General features: G+C 27.0%; 1 protein-coding gene across 4 annotated transcripts; it reads right to left on the bottom strand.

Moving 5' to 3' along the window:
- Positions 1–1056: 1056 nt before the first annotated feature.
- On the bottom strand, positions 1057–10372 carry LOC100776664 (rhamnogalacturonate lyase). 4 transcript variants are annotated; one of them, XM_006602376.4, is made up of 17 exons: positions 10169–10372; positions 9745–9856; positions 7725–7803; positions 7205–7326; positions 7027–7077; positions 6537–6656; positions 6291–6410; positions 5300–5435; positions 4774–4956; positions 3413–3568; positions 3196–3302; positions 2991–3084; positions 2595–2736; positions 2350–2509; positions 2142–2258; positions 1573–1699; positions 1057–1473 (listed from the first exon to the last, which is right to left on the bottom strand). In XM_006602376.4, the coding sequence occupies exons 2-17, from the start codon at positions 9837–9839 to the stop codon at positions 1228–1230; spliced, it is 2055 nt and encodes a 684-aa protein (XP_006602439.1). In that variant the 5' UTR covers positions 9840–9856; positions 10169–10372; the 3' UTR covers positions 1057–1227. The 4 variants fall into 4 exon arrangements, with proteins under 4 accessions (XP_006602439.1, XP_006602438.1, XP_040867827.1 ...); XM_006602375.4 differs by having other exon boundaries at positions 7725–7806; XM_041011893.1 differs by lacking the exon at positions 10169–10372 and adding an exon at positions 8959–9058.
- Between the last annotated feature and the right edge of the window lie 3008 nt (positions 10373–13380).

Below are 13380 nucleotides of genomic sequence, written 5' to 3' on the forward strand. Positions count from 1 at the left end.
CATACACTCACTTTCATGGGGAAGAAAGAGTAATCATTAGGGGTAAAAAAGAAATTTAGCAATAAAGTAGTCTTATATTTCTTATAATTCTTATATATAGAATTAGAGATAGTATATTATTAGCACAATCACAATATTTTTATATGTAAGGCATTTAATAGATTTGTATTTGTCCTTCCAGACTATAACACAATCACAATCTTTTTTCCATACATATAAGGTTCATAGTTCATCTAGATGTCCTGTGATGTCACATTCACAATATGATTGTTGTTGATCATGATTGTTTGTACTTGTGTCACATTTGTTGCAATTTTTCCACATTTTTTCATCCCTTATCTTACTATCATTATTATAAGAACAATCACAATATTATTATATGTAAGGCATTTAAAAAATTTATATTTGTCCTTCCAAACTATATCACAATTTATCTTTTTATATATAAGATAGGTAAAATCATGTACTTAAAAAGGAGAAATCATGTCAAACACTATTTTTATACAAGTATTTAAAAAAATACTATTTATTTCTAATGAAAAAATTATCAAATTAAAATTATGTTTAACAAAACTAGCTGAAAAGTTAAAAAAATTAGCTTGTAACGGGGAGCTGAAAAACTAACTTATTTACCGAATAGTCAAACAAGTTTTTCAACTAGCTAAAATAAATTATAAACTATTTGAAATACCTCATCAAACATAACCTAAGTCACTTTTAGAAGAGTTAAGAAATTTAACTTTTGCGAAGCTTTTATCACTTTTTGAACTTATAAGCTCCCTTGACTACCTTATAAGTTATTTTTTAAGTAGCTTACATTCCATAAGCTATCTCAAACAGCTTATTTTTTAACTGAAATGTTTTCATAAAGTGGTTCAGCTGAGTTTTTCTTCAAAACGGTTTGATTTTTCTAAAAGCCATTCGATTCAGTTTTGATGGGTCGATTTAGATGGATTCTATTTTTTTTCACACCCCTAACATAAGTTCATTTCTTAACTACCATTGTTGAATATAAAAGAAAAATCGTTTAATTATTGGTTGTTTGAAACGTGGACACGCACATAAGGTAGTTGTAAATTAAACTGAAATATTTAATTATTCTATATATCAGTAACTTCTTTCTAGCTAATCATGTTTTTCCACTAACTCTAGTTTGAAAAAGAATAAAACGAAATGCATAAAGTCTACATATATGTTTTGACTTTGTCAACTAGAAGTTGGACACAATCAAATCTGTGTTAATGGAGGTCGTTCTAAACGGATATAATCATACATAACTCCTTGAAAAGGGTTCATGGCTCTTGACTGCCTTAGATAGATGGTGTTGGTTCCTTTCACAAATCGATCACTTGGTACATTAATGCTGAATAACCTATACAAACCATGCACCCCATGCCTTGCTATGGCACTGTCTCCTCCTATTTTACCCGTTGCAAAGTCCGGTGGATTAGCGCTAGGGTCATTGACACGAACCTAATGTGATCATCCCATATAATAAGAAGTTCAGTTAAAAATCATTAACCTATGGTCATATAAGAAATGGTTAATTGTGTAAAATTTCAAATCATGTACCTGCAAGTCAGCATCAGCAGTACATGCCAATGCCAGTTGCAATGTGTAGTTTCCTCTTATTATTTGATTTGGATGTTCAAATATTATCTGCCATGTCGTTGGCTGGTATGTCTTATTTCCTGTGCTTCTGCATACAATGCAATTTAGAGTCAAAACTTGACAAGTTTCCTGATCACAAATTGTCATGAATAACAAATTTAGACTTTTATACTGAATATTTTTTAAAAATCTTGGTTAGGTGTAAATGTTTTGGCAAAAATATTCTTTTCATCTCTCTTTTTATTTAATTGGTTCAATTTGATTCCTTTATTCATAAGAAGTTCAATTTGATCCCTTAATATTTAAAATTGCATCACTGGTGTTAGCAAAATTGGAAATGTGTGACTTTCACACGTTGTGACTGTTAACATCGTTCAGTAAATTAGACGAAAATAACATCATTGATGCAATTTTCAAAATTAATAGATCAAATTGTTATTAACAAAGTAACTAAACTAAAGGATCAAAGAGTAATTTAGCAAAAAAAAAAATATTGAGAATGTAAAGATATTATGCTCAAATTTAATTACCTAGTAACATGAGCAAAAAACCAATCTTTTCTATACTTGCTAATACCAACAGTGTAAACAAGATCATCATTTGGATATAAATCAGTGTAACGTTCCCACAACCCGTATTGCCTAAACCTGTCAAAAGAAGAGATACATACATTAATAAAAAGTGAAAAAAAAAAGAGTCAGCAATTGTAAATTAATAATGTAATGGGTTTTGGATTACTTGTCTCTGCGCTGTTCGTTGTATAATTTGTTCATGAGTGTAGGGTAAGGTTCTGGTACATAGAATTCTGCAGCCTTGCGATCTGGAAACCCAATTTCCCATATGGTTGGTCCATTTCTTGGAGGAACGTACACAAGTGAGTCCAATCGGATGACTCCTCCTAGAGGTTCAAACAAGTAATTGTTCAATTGGGCAAATTCATAACAAATTTTGGCCTTAACAGAGAGTTGGGGAATAAATTCTACCTGGTGTGATGGTGATTGTAGCATTATATCTGTAATCACCAATGAAGCCAGGAACCCATGCATACAAATTATAGTCACCAGGAACAACATTATTTATTAGGAAGAAACCCTTTGTGTCGGCTTGAGTCCAGAATTGATAGCCCTGTGAATGGCATAAAATTCAAACCCTTTTTAAGTACCTCACTATAAAATAATTAAGGAAACTAATAGCTCGTTTGGATAGCTATCAGAATTGATTATGATACTAAAAATCATGGTGAAAACTTGGAAAAGTGGAAAAAAGTATTTGTTGATTTGGCTTTCAACGTGATTTTGGAAATGATTACACTGAAATTGAATTTAATCCAAACAAGCTATAAGTAAAATAAGTTTCAATGGCTCCAATTCCAAATATACCTTGCTTTCTATCTGCCATGATCCTTCATCACCAGGCAAAGCTAGACCGACATAAGAATTGTTAGCATATAGAAGTCTACCTCCTCTGAAGTACCTGGTGAAGCAAGGAAATAAAAGAAACATTACATTAGCCTCTTTCACATTGATATGGATAATATGAAATTAAAGAAATAAAATGTGGTACAAGCAAGGCATTGACATTTACCTATCTTGGACTAATAATCTTCCCAAAACTATTCCCCTTTGATTCGGTGGAATGAAATCCACTGATTTAGGAAAATCGTAAGGCCAACTTCTGACTTCTTTGGATTGCTGATTGGTTACAGAACAAAATCAAATTATGTTTCGTAAGTCATAACATAAGAACTTTAAGAATTTCTTATATACAATCACAGTTTGGTGCTGTTAGGGGTAATTGGTACCTGCTGAACAGCATCTGACCAGAGGGATAGTGTGTCATCCTCGTTTGAAGCATTGTTAACGTAGGCAAATACAGGGCCAAAAACCTTTTTATAAATCTCCCCTTCTTGAAATGCCATGGTTACCTCCTTGCCAGCATAGTGAGTACTCACAAACATCTGAACAAAATTAATATATTCTGTCATTTAATATATTTTATGTAGTCATTTAATTACAAATCATTATATAAGTTTGTTGACTTTTATAATAATTATTTTAAAAGTTATATAAATAATAATTAATTAAATTAATATTCTAAAACAATTTTTCACTTGTTAGTAATAATCATTAAACTCATTTTATCCGATATTGGACTCGGGCCTTTTAATTGTCAATAGTGTTACTGAATAAACAAAACAACTTTTGAAATTATAGGATAGGTCTGACTTAAAAAAAAGGATGGGTATATATTAGAACCATATTCTTATTTATTTTTAAACAGTATATATTAACTATGATCATTAATTTTCTTTTATAGAAAAAATGCAACCGTGGGATATTGTGGTGTGATGGATTGTAAAACATGTTACGTCACCGTGACAATAAGAGGTATTATTAAAATATTCTCATAGAAATTATTTTCACATTAAGTTTTATAAAAGAATATTTTTATGTGCGCTAGATAGTTATTTAGCTTTAAAAAAATTTAAGCATAATAAAAATAGACTTATTTATGTTTTTATTCCTTTGAATACTGCAAATTTCAAAAAATACATTAGTGGTTAGAATTGGAGCCCAACTTTAACGAAAATGGTGACGAAATGCACAGAAGAAGACATGTGTGATACACTGTCACTGCTTTTGATCACTCTTGTTAGCAAGTCTAGCTTTAGAAATTAAAAACAATTTTTAAAATAAATTTAAATATGTATTTAATCTCTTAAATTTAGAATTTATCTTTTTTAGTCCTTTAAATTAAACTTTACTTTTTTTAGTTTCTAAAATGTGGAAAATGTTTTTAGTCTCTCATGCTTGATTTTGTACTGTTTGAATGTAAATTAGTCGTCATCTTTTTACTGTAGGAAGGGATGAAAAAAGCAATTCACAAATTTGAAGGAATAAAATGTGAAAGCTTTAAATTTTGGGATCCCAAACTTGAGTACATAAAAATATATTTAAATCTTTTAAATATGATGGATTAAAATGTATTTTTTAATTGAAAAGACTAAAAATGAATTTATACCAAATTTCAAAGACTAAAAGTATAAATGAGCCATAAAAATCGTTGAACCTTCCGGACACAATCGACACTAGGATTAAAAATGAGATTGGGTTGCTTTGTTTGGTTTCGTTTGTTCTGATTAAGAAAGATGTTGGGACATACCGAGAGGGTGATGGGGCCAACATGGGAAGTAAGGTCCTGCTTGATGGGCCCAGCATTACGAAACTCGCTGCTGGGCGTTATCATCCAGAAACCCACGGGTGGTGCATCAGCAGCATCAACACTGATCCATCCATGAACAGTGTTGACCTTGTTCTCACAGGAGTACTGGTATTTATCATCAACCTGAGCCCAACACAGAAACACAATCATTTCATTCATTCACGGGCACTTTGAAGTTCGAACCCCCAAACCCCATGCCATGACACCAACAAAAGGTAAAAAGAGCCAAAATAAAATTCGCAAATAAGAAAAAAGTGTGTTAACGCAATTGGTTAGGAACTAAAAAACTAAAATATTTATTATAAAACTTATAAAAAGTGTAAAAAAAGTTATAAACATGATTTTATATATTTTTATAAACTTTTTTTCCTTTAATTTATTAACTAATGCCTTACTAGCACTAACACTGATTAAACTCTAAGACAAATCACACATAATAAAAGTTATGCATTGCATTATTGCATACCTCTCCTCTGAATTCTGGGTTAATTGGTCTGGTTAATAGAACTGCTTCAGGGTAAGCTAGGATTTGGCCAGTTTCTCTGTCTCTCATCGTTGGCATGCTTCTCTGCCTTTCATCTGATATAGCCATGTAGTTGAACCTGTACCGTTAATTTTTCCATTAGGAAATCACATAGTTGCATTTTATTTTCCTTCCAAAAAGTTAAGTTTGTCAAAATTAACTATTTTACTCTGCTCTAAATTTGTTAATGTAGTTTTAATAGTTTGGTATTTGAATTTATAATGTTTTTTCAGGGCTAATTAATCGTACAAATTCATGTCTGATAAATTGTTGAGTTTTATAATAATTATTTTAAAAATCACAATTAAAGTAATTTCTAATTGTTGAAAGTATAAAAAAAATTCATAATCATATATAAAGAATTTACGCGAGGATTAAATTAAAACATATCAAAAGATTTAAGAACTTGGTGGAAGTAAAATTTTACAGAACCAAATAAAATCAAAAGATGTACTAATCACTTAAGAACATAATGTAAAATAATTTATACTATAAACTATTTATAAATCATATTAAATATATTTTAAAGTAATTATAATACAAGTTATTGAGAAAATAAGTTATGCAATGATAGTATAAAATAATTTTATAATATCATTTAATTATAAATTTTAATGTATGATAAATTTATTAATTTTTATAATAATTATCTTAAAAGTCATAAAAATTATAATTTTTAATTGATTGATAGCATAAAATATTACACTATTAATGTATAACTATTAAATTCAAAGTTATTATTATCATAACTGTCAATACATTCTAATTAAACTTTTTTTTTAAATAATCATAGGAGTACTATATTTATAAAAAAAAAATGGGTAAATATAAGTTCTAATGTTTTTTTCTCGAAATACTGCATTTTCTCGCAAATTCAAAATGGATAAATAGGAGTACTCGTGGGAGTACTTTTTTTTGGGTAATTATTAGTTACCTGTCTTTGTTGAGTTTGAAAACAATCCTAATTTGGTCAATCTCCACGGCGGGCAATCCTTCAGGGCGATCAAATATTGCATATGAATAAAACCCTGAGTCACCACTTCGCAAAATGTATCTGCATAAATATAAAATTGTTTGTTAATTTTTTTTGTTTATTGTAACGCTAATTAGCTTAATTATATATAGCTCTTAACTAAGAATTGTCCATAATAATATATGTTGTCAAACGGTACCAATCCACCTTATGTCAATGTTCATGGGGACACTTGAGCCATTCAGGGATGATGTCCATGATTTTGAAAATGAAAGCTCCACCATATTCTCGTCAGCTGCTATAACCGAAAAAATTGTCCCGTGTATTCTGCGGCATGGTTTCAATTAAAAATTAGTCTCGTTAATCACTTCAGTGCAGAATCGTGCATTACTTTATTTTTTACTAGTTTATCATTAATTAAGTGTAAGTTTTTTTCTTACATTGGAGATCAGATCACAGGTGTCTCCTAAGCTATGGGATGAGAGACTAATTCTATTGGCTGTGTTATCAAAAAAAATTTACAAACAGGTATTATTTAAATTTAATTAAGTGTACGAATAAATAAAATATTTAATATATCTAACATAAATAAATTATTTTCATACATTATGTCAATTCTTTAATTTAAAATTAAGTGTACGAATACAATAACCAATAATTTAAATTTAATATAATAATCAAGAAGACAAAATTGTACCTCTGAAAGTTACTAGGCTTTCCCGGTGTATTCCAGACCACGTCCAAGTACCTACATATATGAACACGTATATTCGGTCAATTAATTAAAGTACCATACTATGCCTTAGTCTATTTTACTTTATACCAAACTTGATTATTTAGACCCAACTTGAATTTCATATGAAGTAGGTACATACCCTCTATCTTGATCTTCGTTTTCTTCTTCAAGTATATTGTCAATTCCGTTATATGAAATTCCAAGGATGTAGCCCTCAGGTCTTGAAAAGGTGACGGCAACAATACCATTGTCAACCACCAACTGAAAAAAGTGAAAGTCCAAGACAATTTTGTTCGGGGTCAAAAACGATGTACACGTTTCAGACAAAAAGGGAAAATCTAACCCATTATTTAATTTAATTTTATTTTAAGTTAAATTATAAATTTAGTCCCACTATTTATTTAATTAATTTAATTGGTTCATTTAACATTAAAACGCTTAATTTAATAATCTCTTAGTTTTCAATTTCTTTCTGTCCAATTGAGAGAATCAGCATTAACTTTGTTTTATACATGGCACAATAAAAATAATTAAATTAAAAATTAATAATAAAAGAACCATATCAAACTAATAAAATAAATAGAAGGACTATTCAGTAATTTCACATTTATTTTATAATTTTCAAGGAATTAACTATTCTAAAAGCCAGATGATATCACCTGTTCACGATTGTTTGAATTCACCATGACCCCAGATTTAGAAGTTGTCGATTGCTTGGCCAAGGTCTCCCTTAAACCTCTTCTGGAGATGAAGGGCATGCATGGAAAGAAAATAGTTTATAAAACTGAGGTAAATCATTGTTATGAACTATTGTTTGCGTTATGAACTATTATTTCATTTTCCTTTTTCTGTCAAAATGTTAATTTTGTGAAATGGGACAGAAACAATGTGAGACACTTCCAGAAGTAAAAGTTTTCTTGGTTTAATTTGGAGAAATAATTTACTCACTCCCTCTTGTGAACATAAAAACTATGTACACATTACCCCCAAAAAAAATTATGTACAAATATAAGCTGGATTAGGAGACTGCTATAAATGTTGCATAACAAGTGATTTGCATAAAATATGTACATTATGTTTAAAATAACAAGTGATTAGCTTAACATAATAGTCTGCTACAATAATAACGAAATAACAAGTGATTATCATAATGGTCTGCTACAATAATAAAAATATAACATGTTATTCGCTTATTATAATTGTAGTAGTCTCCTAATACAGAATTTTCTAATATAACTTTTTGAACAGAAGAGAGAATATTTCGTTATTATTGTAGCAAATTTCTTTAAAATAACAATGCTACGAATTTAGGTAAATTCTTTAATATTTATTGATATGCTTTTTGAACAGAAGACAGAATATTTCTTTATTAAGGTAGAAGACCATTATTATTGATGCAGAGTATGTAACAGAGAATACGAATTAAACAGATTGAATAGAGAAATTAGTCAAATGCATTTCCATCTAAGTTGGGGCATATTTGGGAGAGAAGTGAGGCTTCCCAAACGCATATACAGAAGTATAAAATATTTCCGTTGGCTTATAAATTTCATGTTATATTTTATTGAAAATTTCTTTTATTTAAACATCAAATTCTTAACATTTTAGCTAGTAAGAAAACTTCATAAAAATAAAAGAGACCATGAATGTTTGTCTCAAAATTAATGTACAAAAACAAAACATTATGTTTAAAAAAAAACTTTTTTAACATAAAGCACTTTATTTTAAATTTATTTATAACCGAAATTACTTTTTAATTAACACTAACCTAAACTACACCATTAGGCATTAGCCACATAAATTAGAAATTATCTGGGGTTGAGGTTGGTAGATAGATAGATAGATATATAGGATTCAGGAGACATGTGAAATTAAAAGTCAGACGCTTCAGACCTAAGGGGATGAGGTGGGTGCAAGAATCGATTCCTTCCATTATCACAGTGGCTAACTTGTGAAATGTCTTTTCATTACCATAAACCATAAAGTAATGCACCTATGTCACAAGGTAAAGTTAACTGAAAATAACAAATAGATTAACATAAAAGCTAATAAAAGGACATGGAATTCTAAAAGGGTTCATGTGATAGGAAACAGAAACACAAGAGACAAAGAAACCGTGACTCTTTCTGCTTATGCCCCCCCTCTCTCTCCTCATTTGTTTATTTTAACTAGAAATGCTATTTTTATAACAATAAAAAGGATCAGATAAAGTAAGAGATGTACTGAAAAAGCAAAAATAATTATAAAACACCCCAAAAATACTATTTAACAATGAGTAAAAGAGAAAAAAATTAAAAAAGTTATATATATATATATATATATGATAAGTAACAAAATGAGATAAGGAAAAAATATCAAAAAATAAAAATATTGATAAAGTATTTAAAATAATATCTAAAAATTATTACTCAAGAAAAAATGAAGTATATATAATAAATAGTTATATAAATATGAGGTTGCATATTGTTAACTTTTTTTAATAACTTTTCATGAAAAGAATAAAACCAACAACATCAAGTTTAGAATGTTTTCCTTTTAATGCTTTCATCTCACCATCTCATGTTTCTCTCTTGCTTGCCTTTTTGTTCTCTCTGACACACGTAAAGATGATAGCAGATAAAAATGCAGAATTGCTATATACCAAAAAAATGTGAAGCAAAAGAAGAGGGACAAGAGAACCTTAATGTTGTCTTCTCAGAACAGCTGGCACCGAGCAAGAAACAAAGCCTCAGAGTCATTCCAAACCACCAAAGGAAGAAAACCTTCTCCTTCATCTCTTAATAATATGAACCTTCAAAACAAAAAAATATCATTAAATTAGCTTCATTTTTTTTTTTCTCCTCCTTTGAAAACTGTTGGAGGTACGGTAGAACACTAATGTGGACACCTCTTATAATAAAGATTTTAAATGTTAGTTCTTCATGTTGCCGGAGACTAAGATGATTAGCTTCATTTCATAAACAGCTTCAAGGTCTCATATGATGAAGAAATAATAAAAAAAAAAAAATGCAAGAAACTAAACACTAACATCATCCCATGTACATGGTTGCTAATCAAACAAATTTTAATCCGAGAAAGAGAATTCTGAAAGAAATGGACGAACCTTTAGAATATCACAAATGTATTTCCTTCTGAAATACAAATTAGAACAATGGGAGATGAAAGGCAAACAGAACAATATTCCGAGTTTTTGTTTCCCTCGGAATTGTTTGTCTATTCCTGTTCTATCTCTCCGTTACAATATTTTCTCTCCTTGGAGCCCTTAATGATACGCACCTTAAAAAAACGTGCTGAAGTTTACATAATGACAAGTGAATGGCCTTATATATAACTGGAAATCAATGGCCAAGTCTAGCTTCTCTTTCATGTTACAATTTTTTTTTCCCATTTATTTTAGTTTTTATTGCTAAAATGGGTTTGGTAAACCCCAGCCCTTCAGTTTCCACAATTTCACATTAAGGAAGTCTCTACCTTCAGCGTAGGGCGTGGTCCACTCCGAGGGCTTGGCAGTCTTTCACCAACTTATTTTAATAAAAGAAAGTATCACATCTATCAATATATTTGTTTATTAAAATTTCACCATACGGTTCATATTTAATATTTTTAATTTTAAATAAAATATATTTCTCGCATATTATACATATATCACATCATACATATATCACATTTGATTTGATTCAATTGTGAAAATTTTACTATAATATTTTGTAACCGTTAGATCGAAATTTTAAATTGATAATTTATATTTGATAATACGATTCAGATTTAATATTTTTAATTTTATATAAAATATATTTCTCTCATATTTTATATATATATATATATATATATATATATATATATATATATATATATATATATATATATATATATATATATATATATATCACATCATTGATTTGATTCAATTGTGAAAATTTTACTATAACATTTTAAAATCGTTAGATTGAAACTTTAAATTGATAATAGCCGTCCATCAAAAAAATTTAAAAGATTATGAATTTTTAAAACAATGATTTACTATTATTATTATTATTATTATTATTATTATTATTATTATTATTATTATTATTATTATTATTATTATTATTATTATTATTATTAGAAATACAAAAATCAAATAAAAGGAGATAATGTAGTATTAATTTAAAAACTAAAAATTTATTTTTAAAAAAATATTTACTTTTAGAGTATTTACTTTTAAAAACATAAGTACTTAATATATTTAATTTAAAATATGTATATTAATAATTTATGCACATATTTAAAATATTTATATGTATATATTATTGTAAATTACAATAATATATATTTTATTTTTAGTTTTTTAAAATACATAAATTTAATTTTGTATTACAAATAAGATTATACATACTATATTATAAAAATAAAAAAAATGTGAGAAAATGATTTGATAAAAATAATTGTAAACATGTGTTCCAGTCAAAAAATTGTAAACATATGATTAGATTTTGAATAAATTGTATTAATATACATTTAATTTGGTTACTTTTAAAGATAAGAATTTATAACAGTAGGAATCATATATACATTTCATCTTCAAAATAAAATGTTATATATTTTATTTGTAAAATGTAAAAAATATATATTTTTAAACTCTTTTCTCTATTTCTTTTTTCTTTCTAACATTACGAATATTATCAATTCATTTCACCAATTATTTTGTTTTGTTGATTTTTAAGGCAAAGAATAATTCATTCAATGTTTTAATTAGCATATAAAATTGATTTAAATTTTGTAACTTTTATAAAACATTTTAAATTTTATTAAAAACATGAACTAACTTCAGTATTATCACAATTAAAATCATTATTTTCTCTTATATATTCTACATTCTTTCATAAAGTTTAAGGGTCATTAGTAGGTGTTTTTCTTCTTTCTTTATCTTTTTACTTTGGTATAAATAAGAGAAGAAGGATGTCATACTGACAAATTTCATACATATGCATCAAATAATTGCAATAGATATCCAACATGCAAAAATGGAGTCAAATTAAATTTTTTCATGTCACTATTTTTAAAGGTACAAAACTTTAACTACTTACTTTTCATAGTTTTTTCTTTTTGCTTCATTTTGCTAATTAATTGTTGAGTATTAGTATCTAATGACGATCACTTCATAGTATTGTTGAGTATATTATATCTATATATAAACTCAAACAATTAGACATGAAGATAATTAAATTAAAAATAATTATAAAAATCACACTTTGTATTTTGCATACTTCCTTCATGTAGAGAGGTTGAATGTTTTACTTCATTAATATTTTCTTTTTAAAGATCAATTAGTAGGTGCATTATTCTGTTATTCATCTTTTTATTTGCTCAATGTTTTTTCTGGCTTAATTGATATTTTTTTCTCGCATTTTGCTATTGCAGTTTGAGAGAATAAGAATATCATTCGATATTAATTAGCTTGCAATAGTGACACTTTTATACAAATAAAAGTTAAAAGTTCATCATCTAATAAATTTAATTTGGCGAAGCATATGAAGTGAGGTTTGAGAATCAACTATTAAATAACAACTAATCTTTGTGTTGTTGTTGTTTTTCTTATTATTATTATTATTGTTATTATTATTAGTATTATTTCAATTATTTTATATATGTTTTTATATTTTTATTTTATTTTTACTATATTATAAATAAATAATGTATAATTTTATCCTTTCTCATTTTTAGCAACAAAAAATCAATAGTTAATTTGGATTTTACTTTATATCTTCAACTTATAATATTATTTTTAAAGTAGTAGTGTGGTAGTAATAGGTTCACTTAAGTGTGTTTCAAACTATTTTCTTGGTGTATATATAATACTTCAAAAAATGACAACTAAATTGATGAAAAAACCTCAATATCATTTTAAAGGGAAAATTATGTAAATAGTACATAATTTACCATGCTAATTAAATTTAATATATAAAAATATACATATAACATAATAATAATATTATTAATAATAATATTAACAATAATAATAATAATTTTTTATATTTACCATTCTTAATGAATATTTTTTATTCTTTAAGACCTAAGTTTATATGAATAAAAAATCACAATATCTTATAATTGATTATTATGAAAAACATTTATTATTATTATCATTATTATTATTATTAAAATAGTTGTAAATAATTTAATAAGAAAATAGTTATAATTATTAAATAACATTATCTTTCCGAATTCACTAAAAGTGAAAAAATAACATATAAAAAGTAAAATATAAAAATATAAAAAAATTAGGACTATATAGATAAATAATTCTAATAATAAGTAAATTAAAACATATAAAGT

This window comes from Glycine max, chromosome 18 (assembly GCF_000004515.6).
Source record: "Glycine max cultivar Williams 82 chromosome 18, Glycine_max_v4.0, whole genome shotgun sequence".
Classification (NCBI taxonomy): domain Eukaryota; kingdom Viridiplantae; phylum Streptophyta; class Magnoliopsida; order Fabales; family Fabaceae; genus Glycine; species Glycine max.